Raw genomic sequence first — 24,524 nt, 5'->3', positions numbered from 1 at the left:
GTTCTGTGTATTGGGCACATAACTGATTAAGGTTAATAATTCAAAGCAAAAGGTTAACAATTCAAAGTACCTTAATCAATTTAGTTTGTTGGAAAATCGTGATTCGGTGTTTTTTGTTCTGGAATTACTCTAAAATTTAGCCAAATATTGGCAATTGCAAACACAATGATCATTAATTATTTTCTATAAGTGTCTGATTTCTTTGTGCAAAAAAAAAAAAAAGCTTTGACCTGCATTAATACAAACTAACATTTTCAAACCAGCTATAAATGCTTCAAGAATGCTCCCAGTTTAACACAAAGCAAATACACCCTTGCAAGTACTGGCTTCTTGGCTGTGTAGTCCTGTGTATGTGAGCTAGAGCTGTGGTAAAGGCTGGTTTTTAAGTTGATGTTGGTTTTAGGTGATCCACTTGGGGGTGGATGCCACCTAGTAAGAGGCAGTGCTCAGATTCTCAGAGTTCCCAAAAGCCTTTTTCCACTTGATTGTGGTCTGAGTATGTGGCAGCATGGACATATGAGTAATTTGTTATGCTGGAAACTTGGAGAGGAGGCTGGCTTACTAGGGAAGAAACCACTACAGATCCTTGATTATACTTATGGTTTGGTTTAAATTTCTATTTTCAAGAATTGGTAATTCTTATATCTGTGAAAAGTGATCAGTTCAGCATTTTTACAAGTAGTTTAAATCTGCATCCTTTTGTTGGTCAGCTGTATTCCAAAAGATTATTTCCTTATACAAGTTGTTATTAACAAATATAGTCCAAACAGGATATAGAAGTTTTGTCTCCTTTAGCTTGCTATCTAAAACTGATCCTTTTGTATATTACATCTAAGCCTGTCTCTTTCTGGTTTTGTTTTATCATCTCTTTAAGTACCAAAAAAAAAGAAAAAAACTAAATTATTTAGACATGTCCAATACTTCTTTTTTTATAGTAGGAGTAAGTTAATTACCACAGCAAAACTTGAAAAAAGTCTGCCTCCAAGTTCCAACTTTCAGCTCCTACCCCAAAATAAATCAACAAACCCTCTGAAGTTGTACTCAAAGACCATAGTAAATGTCTCGGAAGCAATACCACATACTACAGTGAATATTTGGAAAATATATCAATATTGTGAAAATATTGGCAAATATCATAATAATACTGTGAATATTTGGAAAATATCTTCTTCTTTATTGCTGCTTCTTTCTCCACATTTCCATGCTCTCTTTGTGACAGAGTTTACTGAAGTACCATAGAAGAGCTGCTGTTACTGCATTTTTTCAGATAGTGCAGTCTTGTAGGACAAGAGCATTGATTGAAGATGTGAGAATTATGCTCAAGGTTTGGAGATTTAATATTTCAGTATTTGGCACTGATGCATAGCACTTAACGCTCCTAGTGTTTGCTATTTTTGCTGTAAAGCTTTTCAAATACTGCTACCCAAATATAGAGCAAAATACATAGTGAGGAATGTATATGATTTATGCATAAATAATGAGGAGAGGAGAGGAGAGAAAGCGGTGACATGGTGTATTTTATAGACGCACCATACATGATAAGGAACAGGAAAATTCTATGTATATAGCATAAATTATCCTTTTTACTGTACCTCAACACCAGTTTATATTTTACATCTATTACACAGGAGTAAGTTTAAAAGTTTTTTAAAATAACTTACTAATATTTCAGTTTTTAACAATCTTAGGATGACTTGACACACCTGAAGGTTGACAAAAAGCATTGTTTTCATTCAAGGTTACAGTTCAAGGCAACAAAAAATTTGTGATAATGTTTTTTGTTGCCTTGAGGCAACTCTTAAGGCAGAATTTGCAAATTTAAGGAAATTATAAAAGTTGTTGTCACATTTTTCTCATTTGTTGTTGTTTTTTTCCAAATCTGAGCTTCAATTTGAGCCCAATAAATTTACTTTATCCCAAGAGAAAAAAATCTTGGTGCATCCCTTTTTTACTGATGGCTGACAGTATTCTCTTCTGTGAGTGAAAAAGCCAGCATTAAAGTAACCTGCTGTTCAAGGGGCAGGATAGTTGTAGTAAAATTTCTTCTTCACCTGAGAAGTTTGACAAAATAGCAGGCAATTTTATTTTCTTGGAGAAAACAAAGGTTAGTATAGTACAAAGGTTAGTACATAATATCACACCTTTTGTGTTTTAGTTCCAAAAGGGCAGACATATTTGTTCTGAAACTGATTTTATGTTTCCTTGACTGATCTGTAATGCTTTTTCTCCATGTAGCTATGTGGAAAAAGGCTGGTTTGCTGAATAAATTATGTAGAGGAAGAGGAGTGTGACAGTGGTACGTCAGGATAGGAGCATGCTTAGAAATGAAGTGTTGACTTGAATGGAGAGTTGTGCTTTAAAAACAAGCTAACAAAAAAGAAAGAAAAGAAAAAAAAAGGAGGGAGACATGTTTTGCATAGCGGGACCATGGAGAGGAAGAAGTACCCATGGGCTTTGAGGGAAAGCCATTCATGGCAAAGTTTAGATGACAGTGACCTAGAAGAAAAATATTTTCATTTGCTACATAGTTACACAGACAAAGTATAAACCAATTATCTGCTTACACTTTCTTGATTTCAAGCAGTACCTTTTACACATGCTTCAGATCCTGTGCAATGAAAGGCTTTTGATTTGCAGAAGAAAGGTGAGATACATCTGATGAGTAAGTTGTCTTTGGGTGGCAATTGGTCACTTTTTTGGAACAGGTTGTAAAGATTCAGATTTAGGGATTTTTTCTATTTTTAATAGCCAGTTGGATATTTCACTGGCAACCTTTTTCATATATATTTTTAGTTAATAGAACAGTCTGATTGCTGCTGTTAAGCAGTATATTTTAGTTTTCTTATCTGGAGTGAATGCTAAAATCTGATGTTTTGGTCTGGTGGGCACAACAAATAATATACATATCCAGAGAGAATCACAAACTACCTAAATGTTCTCCTAGAACTTAGGATTCTGTTGAATGGAGAAAGTCTGGGGGCTGAGGGAATGTGCAGTGGCAGGAGGGCAGCTGAACAAATGTTCTGGGCAGTGTTCTGCCCTTCCTGAACCCTTTCTTATGCAAAAGCAGCAGAACTAACATGTGAGTGGAGTCTTTGTGAAGAAAAACCTTTGGAGTTTGCAAAGCACTAATCAGCTAGTCATGGACATGCCAGACATCCTAATAGAGGACAAGATACATCCAAGTAGTGAACACAATCTTGGAGCTGGTGACTTCATCAAAACCCGCCCTGTGCTCTATTTGCCTTTCCAGTATTGTTTTGAAAGTTTTCTGGTATTAGTTCCAACTATGCTATAGTTGGAACATTTGCCTTTTCTGGTACCTAAATGTTTTCCTGTCCTGTTAAATATCTCTATTGATGAGGGGATCAGGTGCATCCTCAGTAAGTCTGCAGATGACACTGAAGTTGGGCTGGGGTGTAGATCTGCTGGAGGGTAGGAAGGGTCTGCAGAGGGAGCTGAACAGGCTGGGTTGATGGGTCAAGGCCCACATTAGGAATTTCAAAGGCCAAATGCTGGGTCCTGCACTTGGATTGCAACAACCCCTTGCAGTGCTACAGACTGGGGGAAGAGTGGACAGAACGCTGTCCTGTGGAAAAGCACCTGGGGATGCTGGTTCACGGTGGCTGATGTGAGCCAGCAGTGCCCAGGTGGCCAAGAAGGCCAATGGCATCCTGGCCTGTGTCAGCAATAGTGTGGCCAGCAGGAGCAGGGCAGTGATTGTCCCTCTGTACTCAGCACTGGTGAGGCTGCACCTCTAATCCTCTGCTCAGCTGTGGGCCTCTCACTGCAAGGAGGAGATTGAGGGGCTGGAGTGGGAAGGGAAGGGAAACCGAACTGGGGAAGGATCAGGAGCACAAATCTGATGTGGAGCAGTTGAGGGAGCTGGGAGTGTTTAGCCTGGAGAAAAGGAGGTTCAGGGGAGACCTTATCACCCTCTAGAGATGCCTGAAAGGAGGGTGTAGCCTGGTGGGGATCGCTTGCCAGGAAACCAGTGACAGGGCAAGAGGAAATGGCCTCAAGCTGTGTCAGGGGAGGTGGACATGAGGAAGAGCATCTTCACTGAAAGTGTGGCCAGGCATTGAAACAGGTTGCCCTGGGAAGTGGTTAAGTCACCATTCTTGGAAGTGTTCAGGAGATGAATGTAGCACTTAGTGCTGTGGTTTATTTGATGCAGCGGTGATCAGTCAAATGTTGGACTTGATGATCTTGGAGGTCTCTTCCAGCCTTAAAGATTGTATGATTTTATGAAGCTGTGGCCTGGACAGAATTTATGGTCTTCAAGTAAGCATGAACAATAGAAATATTTAAAGAGTTTTTTGAGGTCTGTGAGGTTTTTAGGGCTTAGGTTTAAATGCTTTAACCTGAAAAAACCTAGAGCAATATCAGCTCTAAAAAGGGGAGAAGGGAAGAAAAGCACAACAGGTTTACAGTGAGAGGTAGTTTTTGTTTGTTTTGGTCTTTCCATCCTTGTACTCTGAATAAGTCTGCCTTTAGTATATTGTCAGGTAAATTAAAAGCAATCACATTATTTCTTCATTTTCTTGTAGGAGTTTTCATTAGTTTTGCAGTCTTTTGTGCCAAACTCTCTTTTCTAGTTGGTGATTCTGTCTTCATTACATTGTTTGTTCTATTTATACAAGCCAAAGTAAAGTTTAAAAAATGAATTGAAATGTCTTTTCAAGTATATGCACTTTTAAAAATCTACTTTCAGCCTTTTGGGACTTTTTTCATTTACTTTCTGGTTCAGGTTGGATTTCTTATGTAATAGAGGGATCGGAAACCTGGAAATTGATCTTTAGTAATGAAAAAATTATTAACCTGATTATACCTTTCTAAAAATTTTTAAATTGCTACTCTTAGTTTTGTTTGTGGTTCCCACTGATTGTTTTTCAAACTTTCATATAGATGTGAAAGATACTTTAAGAAGTATTCCATTGATTTAAAAACAAAATATTACTCTTTTCTGGTCATAGATATAAAAACTCATTTTTCCAGAGGTACTTAATAAATACAGCTGTGCCTATAAAGGCTTTCCTGGCTAGAAACTGAGTATTTTCATTTTTTGAACAGGTGTCTCAATGCATGTACCTACTGTAAAACTAAGCATGCCAGAGGAGATCTAGCAAGTTATCCTATTGAAGAACTGGTGGACAGAGCCAAGCAGTCTTTTCAAGGTAAGGAATTTTATCCCTACAATAACAGTCAGCCACTGAAGCGTATCTGGGCTTACCTTCACACATAATGATTGGGGCACAATATGACTCTGTTATTAATAGTCACAGCTGTGTCTCGTGGTGTCTTTGTGGTAGAAAGCCATGCTTTTGTTATGGTGTACACCACTATTTGCAAAATGCAGTCTTTTAAGAAGTATTTTATTTTGATTTTGTATTCTTCAAGTGAATTTCTGTGCGTGGATCTTTTGGAGGTGATGTGGAAATGGTAAAATTTGTTCATTTTACTGTATCTCTAATTTCTTAAAGAAGGTGGTGGAAACCTTTTTCATTCAGCTATGAAAATTTAATGAGCCTCCCAAGGATTCTTAAATCCTATTCAGCAATACATTGCTTTTGCTGATAGTTGATTTAGTGGAGACATTCTGGGGTGTTTCTGAGACCCATACAAAGCTTATCAGCTTTTAACTTCAGAAGAATATCTGTAGTGTCACATGGATTCAATCAAATACTAAGTTTTTTCCTGCAGTACACTATCTGGGGCCAGTATCTGCCTAAAGCTCTTGCATGTATGTTAGCAATGATAGCTTTATTGTATCTTAGTATTTGTTCTTTATATCTAAATTTTACCTGTGTTTCAAAAAGACAGGTTTCAAATTATGCCAGTATTCATTGTGAAGGCACAGGTGATGTTTGTTCTGTTTGCGTACCATTTTGGAGGACTGAAATGTACATTAAAAACACTCCGGTAATTCTCCTGTAGCAGCTCCTTCATCTTTGTATGGAATACTTTGAATCAAAAGGAGTAAATGCAAATTTGCAAATGCAAATTTGATGTCACATCCTCTGTGGAGCACAGACAGTACATCCTCTGGGCTTCACTTATGGCTCTGAGAGTTGCAAATGTTCTAGTAAGAAGTCTCCACTGATTGAAAGTTTTTTTGAATCTATCCTTATTTAGGGATCCATAATGAACCTTACTTAGGCCAGTGATAAACTTTTGTCTATTCCTATCAGTTGTATGCAAGGAAACCCTTTTTCCTAATCAAAGCCCATATTCACAAATTCTAAGTTCTACATTATGCACACAGAAGGTTCTTGCTTAAAATTGAAAATGCCCTTTCACTTTTGTGAAAAGCCAAGTACCTCTCTTTTCTTCTGTGAAGCTCATCTGTGATTTCCACTAATTTTTTCTTATTGCTTAGGTTTGTAGAATTAATGTTTTTATTGTTGTGCATTGGATTGGCTGCTAGGATTGTCTGAGAAGAATCCTGTCATATCAGATTTCTTGGTTTAGTAGGATAAGTTTCTAAAACCTATATACATACTGTGAAATAATCAATAACTGAAATACAGGATACATAAATATGCTTGTTATTTTGGTGGAGAAGCAGCTCAGGAAACATTTTTCAGAAAGCTAGGAGTTTTCAGTAATATAAAACAGATGATTTTGAAATTGGCAAGTAGTTAGTGAGCAGGAGTGAAGCTGCCATTTATAAGTAGCATAAGAAGTGTTACTCAGCACTGTATAGCTGTTCTAAAGAAACTTTGGACTATTCTTCAGGAAAGTATGACAAAGATAAGATTGGTAATAAGCAAGGATTATGACCTTGTTTAAGTTAACTATCTAAATTTTATTTAGATTTATGGCATGTGTGGAAAGAAAAAACCCCAGACTTGTCTGTTCTGTTACAATTGTACTTATATACAATAAATTCCACATTGTATTAGCATAAAGATGTATTTGCTTGGCATAACAAGAAAGAAAACTCAAGTTTTGTTTGTCTTTGCAGACAATGAATGTGAAATTTTGGAAAGTATTTTGAACTTGAGTATTGTACATTTGGATTGAAAAATGAGTAATTCAATTCATGTGTTGTACTGTGGCCTTTATTATAAATATTGACTCTTTCAAAATAATTTGATTTCTAATGGAAAAAGTTGCCCTTAAGCTATTGTTTTGAAATTTCTTGAAGAAATGCTATGACGTTCCTCACAGCAGGCATCTCCAGGGAGTTCTATTCTTGTTTGGCCTTACACTACTACCTCTGTTAGAGGCCATAAGGAAAGAAGCAAGTATTTATTCAGTTGTAAAATGGCTTTGCCTCCAGCTTTCACATACTTAGAAATGGATGAAATAGTCAGATCCTTAGTTTGCAGTGCATGGAGAATTTATTACTGCCAGCTTGCTGCAGCTGTGGGCTGCAGAATCTTCATCAATCCAGTGAAAGACTTTAGCAATTCAAAGCCATTATTCAATTTTTTGCTGAGTTATTGAGCCACAATCTTTTCAACAATCACTTCTGTTTTCACAGAAGATGTATTGCTGAAGCTCTAGTTAAAAACAGGGAGGTACAGATGTGCCATGAAAAGTTTTTCCACTTCGAAAACTGATTGAAAAGAGATTGCTGAAATTCACCATGATTGAACAAATATTAGCCTAATTCTTGTACTTTTTCAGCCTCTGAAATAAGCTGGTTTTCTTTTTGTATATTATTTTAATATCTTGAATTCAATGTGATGTGCACAAAAACTGTTGTAGATTTCTAGCACACGCTGCATACTTTCATAATGCCATGGACTAAGTGTTCAGTACTGAGGTGTACTGAAATTGAGGGGGTTTTGCATACTTTTGCATGGTTTGTTTCCTCTCTGACTTCCATAATAGTTTTGAAGTCACATGAACTTGAATATTTCACAAAATTTCATTAAGAAAATAATCTATCTCAAGTTGCAAGTAGTTTGTTGAATTTTTTCATATTTTAACTTTAATGTGTTTTTCTCTGAACTTCAACTGTTAGTAAGTGGTAGTTTAATTTTTTTACATGAGCAGCCATGTCAAATCAGAATATGTAGCAGAGTTCTGCAAGAAAGCTAGTAAAAGAAAAAGTATTGTGAAATACAGTAAAGTGGTCTTTGAGTGGAGAACAAATGTCTACTGTTAGGTTGTTTATGCAGTAGTTTTCTACAGCTGATTGTACAGCACTTTCTTTGTGTCATCAATTTATTAGTAAGTTTTTTTCAAAATGTGCTGTGTCATGTTCAGTGCTGTGTTTTAGGGGATCGCATTTACAGTTATGAGAGGGCTCTTTCTTTCCTGGGCAAAGCAAATTTATGTATAACAATGTGGTTTTGCTTAGTGTATAAAGTGGAAGGCTGGGGGAGCTGCCATTAGTGAACAGTATTCCAAGGAGACACAAAAGTTAAACAAGCCTGAACTTTGAATATTTTGTGCAGTGGCGTCCTGGGATGGCTTTGGCTAAATTGCAGGACTCAAAATTGATTTTTTTCCTTGAGTGGGGCTTTCATTATTATAAAAAGCCTACATATTGTGAGAGGCTTTCTGGGCAAAGACAATACTTTATATTGCAAGCAATTTTGGCTCATTCAGCAAACTAAGTTAAAAATATAAATATTTTTTATGGAATTAGCTGTTATTCATTCTAATTTAGAATGAAAATCTTTTGTATGTCCACTACAAAACTATACTTCTTAAGCATTGCATGTCTGTTGCAGATGGCAGGGAATATACTGGTGTTAATTATACATTTTATAATTAACTACTACATTAGCTTACTTTATGGTAGCAGTCGGGGTGCTCAGATGAAAGTCAGTCTTGTCAGGAAACAGTGTTCCTCAAACTACGTGGAACAATTGCTTCTGGATGGGTAAATGTAGTGGCAAAATATCACTTATTTTTATTCCATTATTAGCATGATGGTTCACTGGCATGAGTGGTGTGGAGCTCTGAATAGCACTTCTGTTAGGAAATCTTGGACAACGTGTAGCATTGCAAAGCAGGGAATACCAAAACTAAGATTCTTGAGTCTTGAGTTTCATTAGTTGTCTTTAGCAATTATCCCTAATCTGGTAGACCTTGGAGTGTTGAGAGTTTAAAAGAGATTAGTGTTAAATATTTTTCTCTCAACAAGTTTGCCATAAACAGGTGTTTATGGGTGATGATAAGGATTGATTTTATATGATGTGATTGGTTTCTGGAGGTTTTCAGATGACTGTGAGCTTTGCTGAGGATCTTTGGTTTCAGCAGTTCTGATGAGGTACTGTCAAGACATTCTGCTTTATTCCTAGTAGCTGTTTTGCCCCTGCACAACTACCAGTAAATCCTCTGTATGATTTCAGGGCAGCTGGCAGTCATGAAAGGACAAATATGAAGTACTGGCAATGTTTGAGTTTCCCATTGGTTAGCAGAAGCGGTACCAAACCAGGATGCTTGGGCCACACTCTTGGTAGTGGTTTTTGTCTCTGAACACACTGACAGAGACTGGGTGTCCAGTTATCCAGGTGGAACCTGGGCTGTGCACTCAGGGTCTTTCCAAAGTAGAAACTAACACTATAGAGAGAGAACTTATGTCTGCAGTCTGACCTAGAGAGAGAGAGGAGGGAGGAGAATGGTGACTGTTTGTCTACAACCAATCTTTTCTGTCAGCTTTTTACTGACTTCCAGGGAATGTAGACTTTAACATTGCTCCTGAATTATTTTCATAATTTGAAATTGTGTTTCAGAGAGCTTGGGCTGCTGTATTTAAGACACTTTGATAAAAAAACCTGTCTTTGTTTTGCTGTGCTTTTTGAGTATGGCTATAGGTTTTTTTGAGCTAGGGTTTTTTCATTGTTAATCTAAGGTTTATTAAAGTTCTTTCTGTATCATTTTTTGTCTGATGAATGTTTCAAGCTTTTTTACTGCTGACTTTGCTAATGCACAAAATACTTAGGCCAAGATAAATATTTTTGTACCAGCTTGTCATTTCATACTTAGATGGGATAGCATTATTAATTAGTTTTCGTTGTCCACATGTATTTTTTTATTTTTATTTTTTTTAGATGTTGTAATCCATTAGTAGTGAATAGAAGCAGCATCTCCAAGTATGTGAAAACTACTGTGTAACATATACAAACACATATAACCAATATATAGCAAAGAGATATTTTAACAGATAAAAATATATTTTCAGTAGTAAATTGCAATATTGGAGATATTTTCCAGCTATTTTTGAGTAAGCATATTAGTTTAGTGAACTTTCTTCTTGGCTCTGAAGGAAATTCCCTGTTGTCTTCTTGGTACATTTTACACAGTCATGTTGACCACTATGTTACTGTTATTTCTGTTGTCTTCTGAGGTCCTGTTGCATAAAAGATTCCTTTGCATTATTTTAAGTTTTACTCAGAAATGTAGTGGCAATTACATTAAATTATTGGTGTCTAGGTTTTTTCCTCATTGTTCTCTCCAGCTTTTTGAGAAGCAAAGGCAGAGAGAACAGTGCTGATCCCTTTTCTATGGCATCCAATGTCAGGACACATGGGAATGGCTCAAAGCTGTGTCCCTCAGGGGAGGTTTGGACTTCACATGAGGAAATATTTCTTTACCAGAAGGGCACTCAAGCCCTGGAACAGGGTTCCTGCAGTGGTGTTCAATGCCCTGACCTGGTCAGTGTTGAAGAGGCATTTGGACAACACCCTTATTAACATGCTTTAAATAAATTCCTCCATTCATTTTATTATGACAATTAAATACTGTGAAAATTCTGTGTGGATTTTATGCTAATAGTTTATTTTATTAAAAATTGTTGCATTTAAAAATATAATTATTCTCTGCATGTTTTTCTTTTGTTTTGCATGTTTTTACTTGGCCTTTTGCAGTTAACATTGAAGCTTCCTTCTGAGATGGCCAGATGTGAGCTGACTTTGAGCCAAAAGCCGTGTAGCCATTCTTGTGCATTTGTAGTGTGTTGTGTGTGCAGTCAGTCCACTGCTGTCAGAATGCTTCAAACCCATTGCACATGCTGGGTGATAGACTCATGCAGAATAAATTCAGTGTTTTCAAGATCTGTTGCCAAAGGCTGATCACTCTGCAGTGCACTTGCAGTATGTTTGATGTTGTCATCAAAATATTAAACATACTGATCATCTCTGTGCCCTCTGGCCACAAAGGATTCTGGGATTCACAACATGCCACTGTTTTTCACAGAAACACTAAGAATCAGCAGAAGGCTCAGATTTAGTTTAATATGTTGTTAATATTTTCATTAAGGGTGTAGAACATGGCATCTTCTAATTTCATGGTTGCCAAGTACTTTCAGTAATATAATCTTGCTTCCATTTCCTTATAACTCTGTCAAACTTTAATTGATACTTCTAGTTAAAATCATCAAATTATTTGCAAGAATTACATTTGGGAAAACATGTTATTCCTGACAAGTTTAGAAACTAGAAGAACTTACTAATAAGTTATGGAGCCCTTTGTGCCTTAGTGTGGCAGATCAGATACTTTGCCCTAGGTGACCTTTTTTAAAATTTTTTTTAATTGAATTTAATTTTATTTTTTTCTTGGTTCAAATGGGTTTTGTGGAGACTCACTTGATTTTGCCTGTTAGATTTTGTAGGCATGCTCCCATACCTCAGTTTGGTTTTATGCATGATGTTTTTTTCCCTTGCTGCCAAGTCTACTGTGATACTAGGCATCAGAAATGAGGAAGGGAAACCTCTTTCTCTTTTGCTCCATGTGTCAATGCCTTCTTCCACAACTCCTATAGGATTTAGTCCTGTCAAACAGCCTTGTGGAGCAATCATGCCATAAGAGTTAATTTGCCAAAAAATCATGCCCATGCCTCAATTAAGAAACAAAAATTAATCACAATAGCTTTTGCAAGTATGCAGCATAACCTGCAGAGCTGTAATTGGGCTGTTCACTTTAAAGGAAAACCACTTTGTCACTCATTGCTATTTGTATAATTGGGATTTTATTGTGTAAGTATTGTGTACCTGATAAAAAAAATGTGGCCCCAAAGAGCTTGTAATGTAGCAGTGTAAACAACTGAAGCAGAATAACACATGACTGCATTCAGGATAATAGGTGGTTGGTCATTGTATTTGAGACAACCATGGCGTTGTCTCAGGTCTTGTGCGGGAAGACAGAGCAAAGTTTGTGGTTTAGTGAAGACTGGAAAGAAGATAATGCAGTAACAAGGAGTGGTCATTCATTTAATGAGGAGCTGTCACCCTAGAATTTGCAAAAAATCTTGTTTCCATAAAGATTTTAATCAAAGTCTCTATGGGCTGCCTTGTGTTCCTGAAAGTAGTATTTTCTCCTCTGTGGGGATTATTATAAGCTTGAATAACTTTAAATAGATTATATGGATGCCTTGAAATGTTTATCATATCATGGTTATCTGTTCCAAAACATAAAGCATATTAATGCTGTAACATGAAATAAAAGGCATATTTTTTGAAAATCGGGACAATTGCTGCTTTAGGATGCTGTTCTCTCTCTGTGTGTTGCCAGAAGTACATAGGTATTGTCCAGAAGCTAACTTGCCAGATAAATTGAAACTGTTGCCAAAGTGTCTGATAGCATGACCAGATAACCTTTTTGTCTCTATCCAACCTATTCTAGTAATGTGCCTTTTTTATGAAGTCTTTTGACTATGCATGGATTGTTGTACCTTCCAGTGTTGGAAATAAGGATTATAAATTGAATACAGGAATGCTTACTTTGCATGCCTGACTAAAAATCCTAGAGACAATAAGACTCCACTAATCTCTTAGCTTTGGCAGTTTCAAGAGCCAGAAAAGTCTGTCTGATGAAGGTTGTATTTTTTTTCTTCAGGAGAAAGAAAAACCCAATTTTTGGTCACATTTGCTATATGTAATTCAGTCTTCTCATTCCATTTTATTTTCCTACTCAAATATTTGCATTTGTGTGTTAAAATCCTTGAATGACAGCCAGCCTGTTTAATTTTGATTTTTATGAAAAAAGGTGCATTTTATTTTTGTGTGTAATAAAAGTGTAATAGAAAAGAGCCAAAGCAGAGATGTAAACAATTCAAAATATTACTTGATCTTCAGCCTTAGGTTATAGTTTCAGCTGTACTTTCAGCAACCACTGCAAGTAGAAGGAGCATTTCTGGGCCATCTCTTCCCCTGCCTTTCCCCCTCCATCCAGCCTCCCTGTTGCGCCTTATTTTTTTCATCATTTCCTCAGGCCACTTGCTTTGTGGCTGGGAGAGTGTTCCTTGTGTGAATCAGGCTGGGGGACTGACCTGGGGTAAAACTGAATGTGTTTTTAGAAACCTCACAGGGTGACATTAGTAACTGATATAAGCTGAATCTTCCCAGATGCTGACATAGTGGAAGTACCACAATTCTGCAGTATCCTAATGTAATTATTGTTTGGAGCAAAGGACTGGACGGATGTCTGGGAAACCAGATTTAGTAATCAGCCCAAGCTTCTCTCTCTCATCACAGAGCTGCTCCTTCCTAGGCCAGTTTAGCTTGCTTTTGGGATGAGAAAAGGTCCTACAGAACTTCCTGTAATATTGGACAGTCTGGGGTGTCTTCTCTCATCTTCCAAGGACAGGAGATACCTGTTCCAGCTTAACTGGGGAAGGGGAAAAGAGAGGGTTGAAACACACTCTAGTCTTCATGCTTTTTAACAGAATGTTTGGCTCATTTGTGGCTTCTTCAGAAGAGCTCATCAATCTGATGTTTGCTTGAAATTATTTTTTCTCTTTTTTGGAAAATTTGTTTATGTCATACAAGAGTAGTGTATGTTATATTCTTTCCATGCTTATTTAATGGAACAGCAGCAGAAAAAATCTGGGTTGCATTACTTGCTTGTTAATTTTATTTATATATTAATTTTTGCTAAGTTTGCCTTATTTGAAATGGAGTGTAAACCACAGAATTCAGTAATGTCAAAGCCAGTAAACTCTTTACCAGGCAGATTAAGTTGGTTTTGTGTGTATTTAGTCTTGAATTTAAAAAGACTTGGAATTAAAGTATGATGTATCTTTTAAATAAATGTGATTTTCAGAGGGGAAAGGTTTTAAATTTGTTTGAAGGTGGAAGTTTGGTTTTATGTGGCTTCTTAACCATAGAGGTACTGGAATTTTTTCACTCCTTGGAAATATTTTTTCAGCTATAGGAACTTGTATTTCTTTGATAATTCACTCATGTATTTACTGCTGGTTTTGTTAAACCTGAATTAGAAATACTTCCAAAACATTATAAGAGCATTCTCGGGGTCAGCTTTGCATAATATGCTGCAATCAGCTGCCTGAAGCTTTCTATAGCTCCTGTGAAAATATCATGAGCAGTTTCTACTGTCAAACAGATTTGGTAACTAGAATCCAAATAATTAATTTAACAAATCTGATGCACTGTGTTGCACCATGCACCTACCAAGTTGAGGTCATCATTAATGTCACACATCCAAACGTAATTTATCAGAATGCAGCAATGATTCCTTTTATCATCTGGTAAGTAGTCTGCTGCTGGACAGCTTGTGTAGGAACAAGCCTTAGCTGTTCTGTGCCACTGAAACCTCCTGCTCACAAAATTACTCAAGTCCTTCTGCTAACTTTTTTTTTTTTTTTTTTTTTTGCTATGGGGGTGTGAAGGAGAGATTTTTTTTTTTTAGGAATTGGGGTTGTGACAGAACTAGGACCTCTCAGCAAAAATTTTGCCCACCTCCTTTCTGTGTTTTTGTTCATGGGCTAAGTGAGTCATGCATGCCCCACTACCCCTTCTGCTGCAAGGTGACCAGTGTGCTGACTACGTAAAATAGCAATGCTGGACGTCTCAAGCCATACCAAGTTCCAAGGCATTATGTGAAGCTAGCAAAGGCCAGGTTCAGATGAAATTGTTGTGGGATTCTTAATCTCATAGTGTGGTTGAAACTGAGAAAGCCCCTAGCATGGGACCTTATTGTATTTGAAGGAAAGCCCCGATGAAGGCAGTAATGATGCATCTGACTCCATGTTCTCAGAACGCTAATTTATTACTTTGTGATACTATATTTTATTAAAGAATACTATACTATACTAAAGGATACAGAAAGGTTACTTACTGAATGCTAAAAAGCTAATAATGAAAACTCGTGACTCTTTCCAGAGTCTCGACACAGCTTGGCCCTGGTTGGCCAATGAGTCCAAACAACCCACATCAGAATCCAATGAAACAATCTCCAAACACATTCCATACAGGAGAAGCAAAAGAAATAAGAATTGTTTTCCTTTTCTCTGAGGCTTCTCAGCTTCCCAAGAGAAGAATCCTGGACGAAGGGATTTTTTCAGAGAATGTGAATACGCCACAGGACATAGTGGAAGTTGAAGCATTTGGAAGAATTAGGACAGAAGCATGGAAGAAGAATCAATTTTTTAAAATAATAACAAATCTTCTGTCAAGTGTTGCAATTTTCTGAGTGCTCAGCAAGTCATTTATGCATTTATACTCTCCACTAAGCATTCTGTGGGAAAAGGCTCTAGGCTAAGCTGACTAATGGTCTTACTTTTGGCTATTCTTAAGCAGTATTTCAGCAAGTCACTCATTTCCCCCAGTGTACTTTATATAAAATGTGCCTTATGCTTTTAGTATTGCTCTCAATTACCTTTTGTAATGAGTTGGAGGTTTGGTTTTGTGGTGATCCTCTTGACATGTTGTACAATACCACTGTGACTCAAGGCCATGCCATCTCTGTATCTAGTGCTAATATAAGATTGTAACTTTTGAGATTAATTTAATAGGAAACTAAGAGCTGGTTTGATCTGAGATAACTTTCTTTCAAAGACCTTTAAAAGTGTTATGTGATTAAATGATAAAGGTGCAGTTCACAGAAGCAAGAGACTGCAACATCAAGCAACTCAACTCACAGCATATCTCAGGTGTAAAGTGTAAGTTATAAAAAGAAATTGTCTAATCTTTCATGCTGTAGTCAGTGAGGACATAGTGAGAGTAAAACTCTGGGTGGTGATGAGCCCAGATGTGACAGGGAGAGAATGTTGAGAGACTACTAAATGTAACTTATAAAAAATAAATTTGTAGGCTTGGGCCCAGAAATTAGATGGATCTCTCATGGTTAACTATTGTCCCTTCTTTCTTTTAACCTTCCCTTGAGTACCTCCTACTATGTTAAGGAAAAAGTCAGTATATACTAAAATATTTTGATGCCAGCTTTAGACATAATGCTACAGTGATTGTGATTGTTCATGAAATAACAGGACAGGAATAAGTAGAAGAAAACATTACTTGCATGCTGCCCTGTCATCATTCATACCATGTAATACAAAGACCAATCGAGCAACACTTCTTTTAAACAAAATGTTTTCTGCAGCTTTAGCAGCCTTCTGAAGGCTGTTATATTTATTGTATTGGATGCATTAGGGACTTTTTTCATTAGACAAGACATGGCTGCAGTTTTTCTTATCTTAAAACCCTCTCACATGTGCAAATGTCTGCATTCAAACATTTGATGTTCTTATTACATCCTACAGAAGTGACAATTTAGGTGTGTATTGTACTGGTACATTTTAGGGAGCTCTTTGGCCTCTCTAGTCTAAATCCAAAGGAAATAGACCTTAAAATGCACTTAAGACCCACTTTGTACAATTTGGTAAGCTCAGATATTAGGGAGATGGCTCTTATGCACGGTTTGGTTGTATGTGGAAATAGATTAGGAGCAATCATGATGAATGACACAATTTTTTTTTTCTGCAGTATCACTCCATGAAAATAAAAGCTATGATTTGTACAGATGTGTGGGACTCCTGATGTGCACACCAGGGTGTCTTGATGGCTTTAATAGATGCCTTTTTAATGCTGTGTACGTTGTGCAAAAATACCGAAATCTGAAATTCAAATATTGCACGTAAGCTAGGTGTAAGAGCTGTCAGTGAAAATACTTGAGAACCTCTAGGAAGGCACCTGTGAGAACAAGTTGTTTCTGAGCAAGTTGCTTCTGCTTTAATTTAGGATAACTGTATTTGTGACCTGTTCATGGTTTGTTTTCATATATGGGCCCATGCCCTAAAGAAAAAAAAGGAAGAAATAACACTCTTGTTCCTAGTTTATTTGTAAACCAGGTCAGATACCCTTGATTAGCTCTCAGCTGGAGCATAATTTAAATCCTGACAGATTGAACCTAAACAGCAGGCTTTTTTCAGATCAGCCAGAAGATTGGGGGTGGTGGGGGGAGAAAAAGAAAAGCTATTTTCAGTCCACAAGCAGTACAACAGTGCCGAATAAATCTGCAACTGTTAATGAATAGCTATTTCAAATATTTACAGGAGGCTAAAGAAAAGAAGATTGGCATCCAAGGCAGCTGTGCCCAGGGAGAGCTATTAAAAATAAACATGATAAATGATGTTCAAGTGCTCATAGAGCTGTCAAATATCAGAGGTACTCAAAGTGGAAAGTGTTTATACTCTATGGCCATGCTGCTAGGCATTCTGGACAGGGATGTTTTTTCCAAAATTTTTTGCAAAATTGACTTAGCTGATCAAAAGGGGAGAGAGGATCTAATGCAAAACTTTCCAGAACCTTTAACGTTTTGCTGCATTAAAATACAGAAGTGCTTATTTGCTGTGTAGATGAGAAATTAAATTTTTTATACATTTAATTATTTCCACAAGAACCCATTTCTTTAGTCCTGATTTGTAATATAAATATGCTATGAAAGTTTATGCTTGTTACAAAATCTTAATTTAATGACTCTTTCAGTCTTCTGTATTAGTGGATGATAATGATGAGGGTCTGTGACTGTTGCACTGATTTTGAGCACAACTTGAAAAATTGTATATACATAATAAACTATGAACTTCATGTGCTTTTGTACACAGAGACTTATTCTCAGGTAGTCTAGAAGGTATTTTTATATCAATTTTTAGTTCTGAGTTTAATGTATGTCTGTTGACTGGAAACTTTTTAGCAGGGACATTTTATTTTTTTACTTCACTGTGAAAATAGTTTATCAGAAGCTGTCAGGCTGGTGACAAAAACTTGATGCCTTATATGCTGGAGATACACCAAGTGCAAAGGACGTGGAAAGCATGTCATTACTTACAGGATGCTCTAGTACAAATCACATTTTTTATGTATGGATATTGCTTTCTTTCCTCTTGTAATTTATTTTTCCCTTTTCAGAAATGAATTAGAGAAAGTGATGGTACAATTAGATTCCAGCTTGTCTTAGAAGCAAGTTCTGGTCCTGTGTTTTAGGGGTAAGCAAACATGGAGTACATGTAACTCATGTATTTGTAGTGGAACACTGCAGTAGGCCCATGTGTTACAGTGACATGGATTGCTGACTTGCATGTGCATAAAAGCCTGTCCTTTAGAGCCAAAATTCCCTGTGGAATGAATATTGGCTCACCTGTCTGAACCCATTGTGGAGAACAGGCTAAATGGTGTCAGTTTTATATTTGGTGTCTTGAGCTTTGGAAGAGTTTCTTAGATTAAGTGTCTGCTGTTGTCACAATGAAGAGGAAGAAGAAATTTGAAAGCATCTCATTCCTTAACCTGAAGACATCTTCAATGTTATGAAAATGGCTTCACAGTTTCCTCAGAAAATAAGTTTTAGCAAAATCTGCCAGATCTACTTATCAATTTGTGGTAAGCAACCACAGTGAGTGATGGTGGAAAAAATGGGACCTACCTAAGCCTGAAATTTTCCTCCTTTTTCAGGTTTTATCTTTCCATGCAATAGCAGATGTAATATACCACATTAATGTACCCCTGCATAACAGCAGAGTTTCCTAAAACGTTCAAAGGAGACAACAAACTCTGGATCAGTTTTCTTCATATAGAGGCATTGTAGGTCACTGGGCATTGATTTGAAAGCTGACACATTGTTAGATGTTGAAATGATTGTGGCTGTCATAGCCCAACTTCCTTTCAGTCACCTGTAGTTAAGCATGCCTGATTGCCTGATCTCCTAAATTGATCTCTTGCTAGTTAAATTACTTTTATTGTTTCAGGACTATAATGCTATGCTGTGTGGGGTACAACCCCTGAGTCACTTTAGGACACTAATGTGTAAATATCTCAGGTGAAATTTTGTGGTTGTACCATGTAAATCAGACCTCGGAAATCTGTGAGACATTTTTTGTGAATTTTAAAGGAGAAATTGTTGTCTTTGTCACTTTTGAAAAGTCTGTGTGGTTTGAGTAAGCAGCTCTCACCTACCTAAGTAATACTGCCCTGCTAGGAGCAAGAAGTGGCGTTTTAGAGTAGAATAAGGTGTTCTCCCTTAACTAGATTTTTGAAGGTTTGCTTTGCAGTTAGCTCATCAGAATCTAGACTTTAACTTTCTGTGTGTGGTAAAACCTCAAAAATTTCCAAATTACTTAAGGGAAGGAATAGGTAATGGTTAAGGAAATGAAGCTGTTTGAAGGCTTTGATAGACGTGTATATCAAAATAAAAATTGTTGTATATAGATAAAACATATATGATTTTTAATCTGTATGAATACTCTGCAGGGCAGGAAAATCCAGTTTATCCAGCTGCCTTTTTCCCCCCCCCCAATTCCTTTTTGGCTGCACAGTAGGAATCCTACTCATTACAGAGTAGGCTTTTCATTGCCTTTGGATAAACAGTAAGCTGACATACTTTTCGAACAAGAGTTGAACATTAGTAGTAGGACTTTTAAAAAAAATAATTTTTAACCTGCAGAGTCTTACTCAAAGAAAGTGACAAATACTCATAGCAGTCATTTAACAGGGGTCTATCTTATGCAAGTAGTACATAATACTCTTCAAATAGTAAAGCTTACCTTTATGTATTTAAAGTAAAATTTGTGTGGGCTGCATTATTGATACAAGCTAGTGTTTTATTAGTATTTGATTCTCCTTCAGCTGTGCTCAGTGTTGTTATTTAAACATAGATGACATGAACAGAATTTTGTTGGAACAAATTTTATCATAGCAAGCTTAATAAATAGGGTTTCTAATTGGAGAATGTGAAAGAGGAAGGGTTAATGAAGAGTTCAAGCAAGTTCAGTTTTATTACCAGTAACAAAGACATTTTTGCTCAGAAACTCTGGGGTTTTTAAAGGCCTTGTGGTTAATCCATGAAGGTATATTTCATAGATTTCACTGGACATACATGTACTTGCAGACTGCTGCAATAATTCCTAACAATAAATGTAGATGTAAATATCAAGTGCATTCAAACACTGGAAGGGTGTAGGAGACTTACCTTTTATCCTTTACTACTTTCCACTTTCTGCAAATGGAGTAGATTATTCTGTCTTTCATACAAGAAGCTTCTTATCATTCTTGGGTGTAGAAAGGAGAGAGATTCAAATGGCATGTCTGAACAAAATTTACAGCATCATGGGAGTGATTTCTTTGGACATGTTTGCTGCAGCTCCCCCCACCATACCCCCTACTGAAAACAGCAAACATTATCTCGGATATTGTGTCACATCTGCCACGGGCAGATCCAGCTAAGCTGACTTCAGTAAAACTACCCAGAGCACTTGTCTAAAAGTAATTAATGTTGCCCTGCACCAGGTTTTCTGCTGTGAAGAACATTCTATTATTTTTACCATTCCATTTTTTTTTCCTTCTTTGTGAATATGCTAGTTGCTGCATCTGGCCATATTTTTCCCAGGCTGCAGCAATGAGACAGAACAGTAGTGTTGCAGAAAACCCTTAGTATCCTGAGCAGAGGCAGAGAAGGAAATAAAACTAGCATCAGTTTCTCTGTTGCTGTCCTTTGCAAAATCTGAGGAGTGGTAGCTGGATGGCCTTGAAGATGCAGGGAGGTGAAACTTCAGCTACTCAATTTCCACTCTTAGGTGGAAAGTTTTTTGCAAACACAGGGATAGAAATTTTCTTGGAGGTTTAATCAGATACCATGAGGGTTTGAATAAGGAAGCATAAGCAAGTGGATTTTCTTTTTAATGCGTTGTTAGAACACAATATGAAGTTCTTTTCTGAAGAAGGAAAAATAAAACATCTTCTATTAAGTATGTTTGGTCCTTTAAGTATTCTAAGCAGTAAAGGTGTACATAAAACAAATAGCATTTTTAAATTTCTAGTCCACTGTGGCAAAATACCTCTTCACAGCAAATAATAGAATGAAACTTCTCTAAGGATATTATAGTCCTTTTCATGCTTGGCTATCATAAACAATATCTTTCACTGTAACTTAATTTTTAAAGTATCTAAGTTGGGATGGTTATCATAAACAATATCTTTCACTGTAACTCAATTTTTAAAGTATCTAAGTCGGTATTACTATGTTAATTTTAAAGGTTACAGGAATTTTATTTAGATGTAAGTTAGAGCTGTGAAGATTTTATTTTTTTCCCAGTCCTGTCCCCACTGCAAATCTTGCTTTATAAAGTATTTATAAAGCATTCTTGCATGTATTTTAATGCATTTAAAAAATATTTAATTATTTTAATTTGCATATTGGGCTTGCATAGTCTCCTTAAGTTAATTGTTTCATTTCTTCAGCTGTTCCTAAATAGCCATTGTGCTGATCAAGCACTTACTTCAGTATGTCCTTGATAAAATTAATGAAAGCATCTGCAGAAGCAGCGACAGCAGCTGCAGTGCCTTATGGAAGCCAACTTCTGCTTAACATTCTGATAAAATAAATAGTTTTGTACTTGTGCTGGAAGCTAATGCTGGCTGGCTTATTTACAGCATAAAAAAAGTTGCACCTGCCACAGCTAGACCAAGCACTGAGGCTTGCTGATTACATGTTCTTGTTAGTGTCATTGTTATTGGTAAAATGGGAGTGATGTCATCCTTATCAAACCCTACTGGCACCCTACAGAGTGACAAATAATTTGCCCACTGCTGTTTATCAGCATGGGCCTTGTTTTAGAAGTGACGAGAGTGCCGAATTTTCACAGTTGAATGCTGTACAACCACAGAGGTGTATGAAAATGAAATGGATTGATACTTGTAATCAGCGTGCATAGTGATGGTTAAGGTGTAATGAAACATAAGTGCACATTTAGGGTAATTATATGTCTGCCAGGTGGGGCCCCAGGGCTTTGCCTGTATAGAAGCCGCTTGAGGTGGCAGATACGCGGGAAGAAATGCTGCAGCACCATCTGCTTTTTTCTCATTTCCTCATTAAATCTTCTGCCCCCAAGCCTGGACTGCACAGGCTTAAGCAGCCCTTGGTCTGTTCAGTGTCACGTCTCCTTCTAGTTGGGTATAGCCCCAAACACTGGAGTGGATGTGATGCAAAACAGCAGCTCTTGTGAGTAGAATGGATTAATACACCCTTCTGGAGCTCACTGAGACATATGTTGCATTCTTCTTAAACCTCCTCTCAAAATGGCTTGTAGGAAAATGTGCTCTTGTTATATTTTAAGGCAGTATCTCATACTCAAAGGCTTTGTGCATATATGGGTTGTCTACACTGATATGTCTGTGTCTTAAATGGGTGATGAAAAATACTAAAAATTCCTGCAGACAGGCATCTGTATTTTCTGTTCATTGGAGTGGAAATCTGTAAGCCTTATATTACTTGCATTTATCTTAAGTAATTAATGGGAATAAATGGTTGTTAGTTGAAAACACTACAAGTGTCTTTTGCTCCTTGGAATCACTGCAAAGACTAAGAAATGAGAACTACCATTCATTTGTGGTAATTACTAGGGGAAAGGGAGATCTGTGTTTTCAAATTTAAAAGGGGAAAAGGAGCTTGGTGCCTCCAAAGACACCATTCATACAAGAACACCAAATGTTCCAAATGTCATAGATCTGCAACACATGCAGTTTGGCTGCAGTCTTATGTAGAGAAGGTTTAATGTATCTCAGATGCCCTGCATTCATCTGTATTTGGTAACTGATCTGTGCTTGTGCATTTACTTGCCCGAGAGTGTGCAGTGTTTCCAAAGCAGTTACTGGACTGAGGGCCATAGTCTGATTGTATTACTGTGAAATGTTTTGTATTTGATATAGCTTTTCTGTTTTAATGCATCTTTTATACATCTTTGACATTTTGATTGATCTCACTTTTCCCTCGCTGAATATAGGTCATTATATAGTTTTGCACTGTTTGTTCCCTAATAAAAAAAAAGAACATTGCTGAATCTGACTTTTAAAAAATTTTAATAGTGTGCCCTAGGGTCAGGCTCATACTTGATGTAGCTACAGGGAAGTCAGTGGAGTAATACCTTGGATGAGTTTCCCCCAGCTTTTAACTGGAGCCTGACAGTATTTAAAAAAATAAAAAGAAAATTATCTGACTAGGTATGGAAACAATTCTATATGTCTGAGGTAGCTCCTGGTAGCTGTTTACCTTAAGTAATCAAACAAACCCAGATTTTGGAATGCTGATTTACATAAGTTACTGCTGATTTATGAGTTAAATACAAAAAACGAAAAGTCACATCTTAAACTGATTACTTTAGTGAGAGAAACTATGGAAATTTTAAATATAGGTATGTGTACAAGCTGCACATACAGGGAACATAAAAGTTTAATCACTGTAAACTTTGAATGAAAAAAAGTACTTATGGATGGCAAAGATATTCAAATTTATCAGCTTGACAAAAGCCAGTCAGTTCTGAACATTATTAAGCCCTTTATTTCACTTCTGGTAACCCCTGCAGAATGAAAGCATGAACAATCCATTTTTTAGAATTAACTTGGTGGCAGTCCTTTATCAGAGGAATGCATCAATATCTCATGGCCTGGTGGATAAATTACCTCTGCAGCCTGTGACCTGAGAGGCTGTAGAACTCTTGGATGTGCTGCTCTTAGTATACTTAAAATAGTTCTTTTGATTAGAGTACTGGAGTATTGTGTTTATCCCATTGATCTTACTAAGGTAGAACATTTTGTAACACTCAAGGGAAACAAGGAAGGCTCGGGGGTTTTTATGTTCTGCTACCACATATGTTATTTGTTCTCTCTTTTCAGGGTATGGGGTCCAAGATGAATCTTTTGATCCTCTCTTTCTCCAACAGCAACCACAAGACAGAAAGCATGTTTACATGAATTAGTCTTTTTAAATGGTTATTGGTGTTGGTGGTACTTTAATGTACAGGTGTCCACCACGTATGCTTGCAGAAACTCTGGGACTCCATTTACCCCTTTACTTGACTACATTGTTATCCTGTTGGTGATCATAACTTCAGAGACGAAGAACAGTGTTGGCTTTTTAACTGCTCCCATAAGCTACCCTTAGAATTTAATTTTAATGCCTGATCTGGACTTGGTGTACAGTTAGCTTTTCCTCCTTCTTTCTGCCTTGTTTCATACCAGCTGAGAAAGGCATAAGTGCATTCTCTTTAGGAACTTAAACCAAGAAGTATTTTGATTTAGGAGTTGGGAGTGAGATTTTATTTTTAAATCAGCATTTGAAATATAAAAGGTTTTGATTTGTATTGTTTTGGGGGTTGAGTGTTTGTTTTTGGGTTTCTTAAGAAAGGTTTGCCAGTGAAGTGCTTAACACTGGGCAAGAAATATTTAAAGTGTTTCTGTCCTAAATTATGGTAAGTTCAGTTTTGCATGGGGTGGGGGGGGAAATAGCAGCCTGTTTTTTTTTTTCAGACAAGACCTTAGTTTGCAAGATTTTAGTAT

The 24,524-nt window shown here is 36.8% G+C and overlaps 1 protein-coding gene across 2 annotated transcripts in view; it reads left to right on the top strand.

The window, feature by feature from the left end:
• Positions 1-24,524, top strand: part of CDKAL1 (CDKAL1 threonylcarbamoyladenosine tRNA methylthiotransferase) — a 378,544-nt gene that overhangs the window by 166,805 nt on the left and 187,215 nt on the right. For both annotated transcript variants that reach the window (XM_077180180.1, XM_054642274.2), the window contains exon 9: positions 5,074-5,177. In XM_077180180.1, coding sequence (XP_077036295.1) covers positions 5,074-5,177 — 104 coding nt within the window. The remainder of the gene's footprint in view (positions 1-5,073; positions 5,178-24,524) is intronic.

This window comes from Agelaius phoeniceus, chromosome 1 (genome assembly GCF_051311805.1).
Source record: "Agelaius phoeniceus isolate bAgePho1 chromosome 1, bAgePho1.hap1, whole genome shotgun sequence".
In the NCBI taxonomy this organism is placed as follows: domain Eukaryota; kingdom Metazoa; phylum Chordata; class Aves; order Passeriformes; family Icteridae; genus Agelaius; species Agelaius phoeniceus.
This window is presented reverse-complemented; position numbering and strand designations above follow the sequence as displayed.